The following is a 9,044-nucleotide window of genomic DNA, read 5'->3' as shown; positions in this document are numbered from 1 at the left end:
ATCATCCAATAGCATAAACATATAAACCCATTTATATACGAACATGTTGCACCGTGCTATCAAAATTGATTTTGATGGAAGGTACTTCTTTGTGGCCTTTCCATTAATACTTCTTTGTGAATACTAACTCACAGATACGTGCTTACATTCCCGTAATAATCGAGTAGCATCACCTAATATTGAGGCCTTTCCATTATTCTGTTGAGTTTGCTCTATAAAAAGGAGTACAATAATAAAGGTTAATGAGGGAATGTAAACATGCTTCAAATGCTACCTTTAGATGGAATACACACATACATAAGAGTGGCCTTCAAGTAATATTTCCAAATATGTGAAACAAAGAATAAAAGATAAGGGATGCTACTTACATGAAAGAGACCAGCATGCTTCTATGAACTTAACCTTCTCATGCACTACAGATAGCAATTTATCCTGAAATGGCTTACATTTGTAAGTTTAAAAATGTATATATAAAAATGCACATTAATATGTAGAAAATATGTCTAAACCATTGTACTATGTTCAGAATATATCCACATCTTACCCAAGATGTAGGCACATTCGTTAATGTACTTATATTTCGTATTCAGTTGCAGCCACAGCCACAGCCACAGCCACAGCCACATATCGTTTTATTATGTAGTCTTGTATAGTTCTTCATAAGATTTCTTTCCTAAACCCTAATCGTAATCTTGGATCCAATCAATGAACCTACAATCCAACCTCAGTCACTAAAAAACAACCCATCTCATTCCCTTTGCTTTTGTTAAATTTTTGTAAACAATCAAATCAGTACTAATTCAATTTCAGAAACTAAACGTATAAAGCAAATCCTAATTTCAAAAAGAATCTCATCAAATGAAACAATCAACCAATCAAGATCTCGAAAAAAAAAAAATCAAAATCTGAAGAATTGACGAATAAAAGGAAATTCGCATGATTTAGAGAATTGAAAGTAACAATCATACCTGATTTAGAGAAATAGACTGATGACTTTCTTATCTTCCTTTAATTTTTTTAATTATGAGGGGAGATTTGATTTGAGAGAGAAAAAAAATGAGGGGAGATTGGAGAGAGAGAAATGGGCGCATAAGAAAGAATAAGAGAAAGACGTTTGGTTTCTTAAAATTTAAATTCGGTATAAATGGTAATAAATGGGCATTAATATGAAGGCATTAGTGGCGAACAATTGAAGAGTGGCGTGTAGTTGATTTTCTATTTGAATTTACACATACGCCCTTAAAGGTATTATATCATCTTAAGGATATAAATAGTAGTAAATTTTGAAATTACGAAGTAGGTTTTCTTAAAGGGCATTGAATAATTTGTTTAAATATTTTATCAAGGGTATTTAGTGGAAGAAAAAAGACTGGTCCAATTTAAATGTCTATGTTAATTATGGTGTACTCTACTAATTGAGATAATTAAGTAAATGCTATGGATATTTATCTACTCATAGATAACTCCATATTAATACGTACAAATATTTTTCAAAATATTAAAAAAGAAATCATATCGGCACTCGTTCGTAGGACGGGTTCGAAAAACTAGTGACATTCTGTTAAGTGTCGAAATATCAGTAAAATTTGGCACAACCTAAAGAAAACCAAGGCCCAAAATATTACCGATGTATCCGAATATATATCGTTTTTTTGGTACACCGATATGGATATATTCGATATATCTCAACCGAATATTGAATCTTTTTTTTTTTCGATATATATCGTAATTTTCGATATAATGATATATATCGACCGATATATCGGACATAAATTGTTGACTTTGACTGATATTGTTGATTTTGACCAAATATTGTTGACTTTGACCGATATATTGACAATATTTCTGATATAATCGATGATATTTCTGATATAATTTACGATATTTTCGATATATCGACATACAAAACAAAATTTTGACTGGTCAACAAAAAAATAAATATTGGTTTTTTGGTACATCGAAATATTCACCGAATTCGATATTTTGGGCTGAGGAAAAGTAGAAAACAAAGTCCCAAACAAAAAAGACTTTGTGAGTTTGAGTCAGTTCCTCACAACTGACGAACTCCCTTTACAAATCAAACAACCAAAAAAGACTCAAACTCAATTTCCAACTCTAATTATTATTATTCCCTCCTTCTCCTTCTCCTTCTCTCTTTCTCTCTCTGCATAACATAACTTTAAGCAGAATAAAGGTTATATCAGTAATCATTCATTCACTCTCGTTTTCCTCAAAGATTAAATCTTTATTACTTTCTCGTTTTTTTTTAACTTACCAAAATTTATTTACAGGTGATGCTATTTAAATAATTTCATCTCTTAAGTAATGTGGACTAATGTCTTCAAAATTGTAATCCCCTCAACTTTGTGTTTGTTTCTATTGGTTGCAAGTATCTGCATTGGTGGCTGAATTTAGTATTATTGATTACATGTTTGATATATGTTTCAGGGTGGGCTGCAACAGATTTCTTGGTTTCAGTTTCTTCCTTCTGAATCTGAATTAAACACTGTGTCTGAAAAGAGGTAATAATAACACTGAGCTCCCCCTTTTTTGTTTTCCCGTAGTGTAGTTGGTTCATACATGTTCTTATTTTAGTGTTGTTGGTTTTATTAGTGTGAAAGTAGAGCAGAAAGATGTGGGTACGTCGTTGGTACTTTCCGCACATTTACAGTTACAAAAGGAAGGGTTTCTTAGCACTTGGACTAACTCGTTTGTTGGTCCATGGGATCCGTCCCAGGGTATGCATAACCCTGGTAAGTTTTTTTAAGGGATTGATTGCTGAATGTAATGTTGCTTTTTATCGTAATGCTGTGTTAGTTTGGTTTACATTTTTGTCTATTGTTTTCCTTTTCATGTATAATACAAAGACGAGAAAATCAAGCTTTGGCTTTTTCTTCCTGGGCGTAATTCATCTGTTCTTGAAATAGCTCAACCCACGGTATCAAAATTACGAGGTATTATGCTTATCAGCTTCATAGTTTGTAGATGATCTGTATTTTTTGGTTGACCGGGCAGTAAATTTCAAGATGCTATTTGTAAGAGAAAAAAAAGAAAGGAGTCATATGGTGATTATATTTCTCTAATTGTAATTAATTGTTTCTGTTGAAGTTGTTGGATCTGGATTCTGGTTGGCTCCCGGTGATTCAGAAGAGGTTGCAATTGCTTTATCTCAGGCTCTTAGGAATTGTATAGAGAGGTTGGCTTTGTCTTTGTTGGGATTGTTTCTATGACCTTTCATGGTTATATTGTAACATGGATTGTCTTTTATGGAATTGACAGAGCCCTGCGAGGAATTTCCTACATGAGATATGGAGACGTATTCACACGGTGCCATCCATTTTCACAAAGTGGAAAACAGTTCAGGTTTGTTTCCAGAAACACTTTCTTTTGGGATCTGTTTCTGTTGTAGTAGTATGTTTTGTTTTTTGTCAATCTTAAATTGCTTAAATATTGAGATCAAGTGTCGATTCCTCTTATTTCTGGTATTAAATATTAGACATGCGTCCACACAATGTAGTCTTTCATGATGGACCACACCCATGGCAGACTTGCCATTTCTCTTCTTTACCTGCACGATGCCCGAGTCAAGTCATTTTTGAGCTTGGATTCATTAACGGTTCTGCGATTCGATCTGTCTCTTTTCTGGTCCCCTACCCCTTTTGTTCCGCTGTCTAAACCACCACACCAGATTCCCTGACATACATACTTCCTGTTTAGCTCATATATATAGTCCCTTTTACTGTTCAGTTCATTCTTTGAAGAGAAGTTGGCTCCTTGATGATGCATGCATGGCGATTTTTATGGGTTCTTTAGAAAGAAAGGAATAGAATTTTCAAGTCCTCGGAGCACAACATTGATACTCTCACTTTAGATTCAGTAACTCCTTTGGTAATGGTCAAAGGGGTAATTTCCTGTTCATAAGTTCCAATTTAGCGGCAACTTATTGTGAGGCATCGATATTAAGATTGCCAATTGCCCATGAGGTAGAGAGCTAGGGAACTTCACCAAGTAAAAAGTGTATTTTTTTGGATCAGTAAAAGTTAAATTTCATACCTAATCACGAAAAAATCACAAGGGATTACATAATAATTCGTACTATTCTTTGGTTCTGTAGAAAGTTTCCTCAGCAAGACGCTAGCTGATCTGCAACCCTTCAGGTAGAGAGAGCTAGGGAACCTCACCACGTAAATTTTTTTATGGATCACTAAAAGTTAATTTTCAATCTTATTCATGAAAAGATTACAAGGGATTACATAATCATTCGTACTATTATTTGGTTCTGTAGAAAGTTTCCTTAACAAGACGCTTGTTGATCTACAACTAACTGGTTACACTAACAAAACACATAACACCCTGTTGTATCGATGAACAAATTATAGAACACCTTTTTACGTTCAACTATAATCAGAGGAAATCCCTTGGTCTTGTTCTTAAAAATCATCTAATTGTGCTCCTTTCAATATACTCAATAAATAGCTTGAGGTAGATAGTCCACAAGCCTACCCTTCACTGTCAATGGAAACAGGATGATAACGAAGATATGGATAATGTCTCAGGATAATGCACCTTCCCAAGCACTTCTGGTCACCAAAACCCTGATATTTGTCAACTGCTTCATATCTGTGGGACTGTCATTCATAAACTACAGCTGGGATGTGCAAATTAATTATATACGAATGATTCATCAGTCGAAAACTTCTCATTTGCAAGTTAACACTAATCGGTTCATTTCATTTTCAGATTATGTGATTCCAGTTTCCTTGTTTTACGGTTTTACCTTCTAAATTCTCTGCAGTATCCATTTCAGTGTTCAGTTTTATTTTTTAATGCAACTAAGTTGTGATTTTTGTGTTTTTTCTAGGAGAGTGCACCCCACGATTGAGTTCATCTTTGCTGCAACTGAGGAAGCAGTATTTGTGCATGTTATCGTTTCTGCAAAGTTAGTTTATTCTGACATCATGTGTTTTCTTTACTGATTTTAGTCCTATGGGTTTCTAGTTTCGACCTTTTCCGGTAACATTATATCTATTCACATTAGTGATGATTAACATGAAAAGATAACTTACGGTTATTTTGTCTTGGCTATTAGGAATATACGTACTCTTTCTAGTGATGACATGGAAAGGGTCCTAAGACGCTCCTCTTCTCGTAAGCTTGGAGAAAGGCTTCCAGGTAGCATCCTTTCTGCTCTTTCATAAGTAGTTGTTTTGATTAAATTCCCAAATTATATTCTTCCCAACTTTTATTGCCTGCCTTTTCTGTATAGAAATCCTTTTAATTTTATACATACCGATTAGAATCTAAGTGTTCCTTAACTTGGCTTCCAGTTTCCGAGCTTTTTCCTTTGACTATGCAAGTCAACCAGGATAAAGGTTGAGATCTTTGTGTCAAAGGTTATAATTAGGGCAGGGATCGGGCTGGATATGGCTATATCCGAATAATTTCATAATATCCGAACCCGAACCCGATTATATCCGAAATTTAATATCCGAACCCGACCTGAATCTGATTAACCCGATCGGATAACACTAAAAATTCAAAAAAATCCTAAAAAATATATTTGACAGACCCGACCCGAATAAGTAAACGGATATAAAAATCGACCCAAACCCGAACTGTTCGGGTCGGGTCGGATTCGGGTCAAACCCGACCCGATTCCCTGCCCTAGTTATAATAGTAGTTGAGTCTAGCCCATGACGTAATATATATTTTAGTTTCTAAAATTATTGGCATGTTGTTAACTTCATTCTAGAGGTGTTTCACCAAAACTGGTAAACCGAGCCGAATCAGAAAGAACATTAATAGGAAGGTGTATCTATGTCTTTCCAATAGTGGTTTTGATTTTTTTGATACAGCCTTAGAAAGAACACGGACAACAAGAAAATTCTATCTACAATTTATAGTCACTTTATATAAAATTTACTTCATTTTTTATTTTTTATTTTTTTATTTTTTATTTTTGATTTTGATTTTGTTTTTTTGTTTTTACTTATTTTTTCTTGTTTTATATTTTGTATTTTTATATTTTTCTCATTGAAGAAAATTGTTACTATGGATTGAGAGCCATGCGTGGTTCTTTTACAGGAGACTAAACTTCAGAGTTTTTATCCTTTGCTTGTTCGCGAAATTTGGGGTTTTGGTAATATTGATTGGATTGAGCTTCACGTGGTGGAGATTGCAGGAGGGGTGTGTGTTCTTTGGGATAAAGATACAGTTGAAATGTAAGTTTGTATTTGGTGTCTATTGTATGTAAATTTGGTGGGGGAGCGGTTTCAAAGTTGGTGACAGCTGTGTGTGGGGTCTTAAAAGGAGAATTCCCCTTCCTTTTCAGGAGAATTGGATGATGTCTATGCTTTCAGTAGGGGGGTGGTGGTGGTGTCCTTGGTGTGTGGTAGGTGATTATAATGTGATTAGATTTTCGCATGAGAAGGTGGCTGCTGCATTTCTCCTTAGATGAGTGATTTCTATGAGTGGGTGAGGAGATGCAAGCTTTTTTATCTTTCTCTCATTGGAGGCAATTTACTTGGTTTAACAAGCAAGCTAACCCAGTTTTATCGACTCGGGACAGGTTTATGCTTACTAGCGAAGTAGCAAGTAGCGAGTGGGAGGAGGTTTGACCTATTATGATTCATATGGTGGTTCCTAGTATGACTCTGAATCACCATCCCATTAGCTTAGTGAAAGAGATAGGTAAGGGTCACTCTTTTTCATTTTGAGCTTATGTGGTTTTTCGGATTCTAGTTTCATTGAGAGGTTTAGAGATTGGTGGATGGTGATTGAGCTAGCATCATGTTTCCTAAGAAGTTACAGTTTGTAGAGTCTAAAATCAATGAGGGGAATAGGACGGTGTTTGGTAGGGTAGACATGAAAAAGGAGCAATTCTTGAGGGATACACGGATTTTAGATTTGAAGGAGGAAGGTCCTCTCACTAGAAGAGTTGAGTCAATGCCTTGACTTGAAAGCTGACTTTGAGAGCATGGTTAATTTTGAAGAGTCTTCATGGAGGCGTGAATGGTTGCTTAAGGAGGGGCAATCTAATACTAAACATTTCCATAATGTGCTAAAGCTAGTATGGGGAGAATGTGAGTAGGGTGTGTATTGGTGGGGGCAATGAGCTAGATAAGGATATTGGAGAATGATAGATCTCTGGGCCCGGATGGCTTTCCCATTGAACTTTTAGGATTGTGTGGAGGGAGGTGAGAGATGACTTCATTTGGGAATATGGTTCGGATTTCCACGATTTGATTTTTTTGGCTCATAACCTTAGTTAATACTTTCATCAACCTTATTCATAAAAAGCAAGGTGTGAAGGATATTAGTGATGTGTGTTGCATTTAGCCACATTGGCATTGTGTACAAAATCATTTCAAATATCTTGTCCATGAGGTGATTATAGAGATCAAGGTATTCGTCTTTTGATGGCCAAACTTTTGGGAGGTGTGAATAGATACATCGTTCGGGGACTTTATGTTCAGATAAGTTCCTTGGTAGTTTTAGTTTTTCTCAGTTCAGTCCGTTGTGTCTTTTTCTTGTTTTGCTCTTGTATTTGTCTTTCCTTTTGTTATATATGTTAGATTCAAATCAATTAAACCCGACAAACACGACGATCGACGATCAAAGAAAACTCAAACGAAACACAAGAAGCTAAATAAGCAAGAGAAAAGAAGAACGCAAGATTTATGTGGTTCGGCAATTTCCTAATACACATCATAATATAATCTAGGAAATCCCAATTATCATGATCATAAGTTTTTGCCAAATCAATCTTACACACGACACCTGAGTTGCCTCTCTTCTTTCAATTATCAAAGGCCTCATTCTCGGTAAACTCCCCGTCTAGAATTTGTCGTCCAAACACAAAGGCCTCTTGTTCCCAAGCAATCACGGTTGATAACACTTTTTTTAACCTGAAAGACATGAATTTTTTTGTTTTGATCGGTAAAATGTGATGTAAGAACATAATCATAAAGTCAACCTTTGTAGGAATGTAGGTTGAGATATCCCAAGGTTAAGTTAGGAGATACAAAGTGGAGAGGGTGGGTTAGAAGATGCATTTTGTCGGCCTCTTTTTCCATTCTCATTAACGGTTCATCGACGTGGTTTTTAAGAGTTCTAGAGGGATTCCTTTCTTCTTTTCCTCATGGTTGTAGAGGTCATCGAGAGAGATATAGGTTTCATCTGGTTAGCTGGGAGAGAACTTGTTTGTTGAGGCAGGAGGGCGGGTTGGTATTAGACCTTGCACGAGTTTAACCTTGTGTTGCTTGGTAAATCGCTTTGGTGGTTTTGGGAGGAAAAGAAAGCGTTTGGAGGAAGGTGATAGTGTCTATGTTTGGTGAGCACTGAGCAGGGTTTGGGTTGGGAGAGTGAAACTGCTACCATGTCTTGTCAAGTGAGCGGAGCGAATGGGCCACGCCGGGGAGGGTTCACCCCAAAGTTCTCCATTTCTCCTCACTCGGTCTTCTCTAAACTCTACTCTCTTTACTCTACTGGCTTTCAAAAGGTAACAAGTTTTCTCTTTATTCACTTACTTATTTTTCACTGTTCTTGTTTCTAAACAGTACTATTTATTATCTTCACTTTGAATTCAAACACCCCACAACGTCATACATGTTTTGTTACATTATAATATTTCACTATCACTTTCATAAGTATGCAGTTTGTTTATTTGTTTAAATACTTCATTGGGGTCTCTTTATTTCTAAAAAAATTTACATTTTGAGTTTTGGCCTTTTGGGTATGAGTTTTTTTATGTTTGATTGTTTCTATGTGTGTTTGGAACAAGAAAGTGGAAAACTGAGTTGTCATTGGTTTTGTAGGTTCGTTAAAAAAAATTGCTAGAGTTTTTTTATAATAAGTTCTTAGGTTTGGTGAAGTTTTGTCGAGAAACATAGAGTTATATTTACTGGTTTTATAATGGGATGACAATGGCCTTCGAAAAGTCCGCAATGTCCATTTGTCTGGACTTTGGAATGAATAGCTATCAAACCAGGTGGTTCGATATTGTATCAAGCAATGATACTTATTTGGGGAAGAGTGGTTGGGGA

General features: G+C 35.7%; 1 protein-coding gene across 2 annotated transcripts in view; it reads left to right on the top strand.

Moving 5' to 3' along the window:
- Positions 1-2,032: 2,032 nt before the first annotated feature.
- Positions 2,033-9,044, top strand: part of GCT (RNA polymerase II transcription mediator) — a 30,985-nt gene continuing 23,973 nt past the window's right edge. Inside the window, exons 1-9 of one of the 2 annotated variants that reach the window (XM_086602811.1) lie at positions 2,033-2,194; positions 2,292-2,349; positions 2,449-2,522; positions 2,614-2,753; positions 2,868-2,954; positions 3,109-3,196; positions 3,280-3,363; positions 4,862-4,939; positions 5,090-5,172. In XM_086602811.1, coding sequence (XP_086458937.1) covers positions 2,326-2,349; positions 2,449-2,522; positions 2,614-2,753; positions 2,868-2,954; positions 3,109-3,196; positions 3,280-3,363; positions 4,862-4,939; positions 5,090-5,172 — 658 coding nt within the window. In that variant the 5' untranslated portion in view covers positions 2,033-2,194; positions 2,292-2,325. Of the gene's footprint in view, positions 2,204-2,291; positions 2,350-2,448; positions 2,523-2,613; positions 2,754-2,867; positions 2,955-3,108; positions 3,197-3,279; positions 3,364-4,861; positions 4,940-5,089; positions 5,173-9,044 lie in introns of both variants that reach the window. The other variant, XM_086602822.1, reaches the window with a different exon arrangement.

This window comes from Coptis chinensis, chromosome 1 (genome assembly GCF_015680905.1).
Source record: "Coptis chinensis isolate HL-2020 chromosome 1, ASM1568090v1, whole genome shotgun sequence".
NCBI lineage: Eukaryota > Viridiplantae > Streptophyta > Magnoliopsida > Ranunculales > Ranunculaceae > Coptis > Coptis chinensis.
This window is presented reverse-complemented; position numbering and strand designations above follow the sequence as displayed.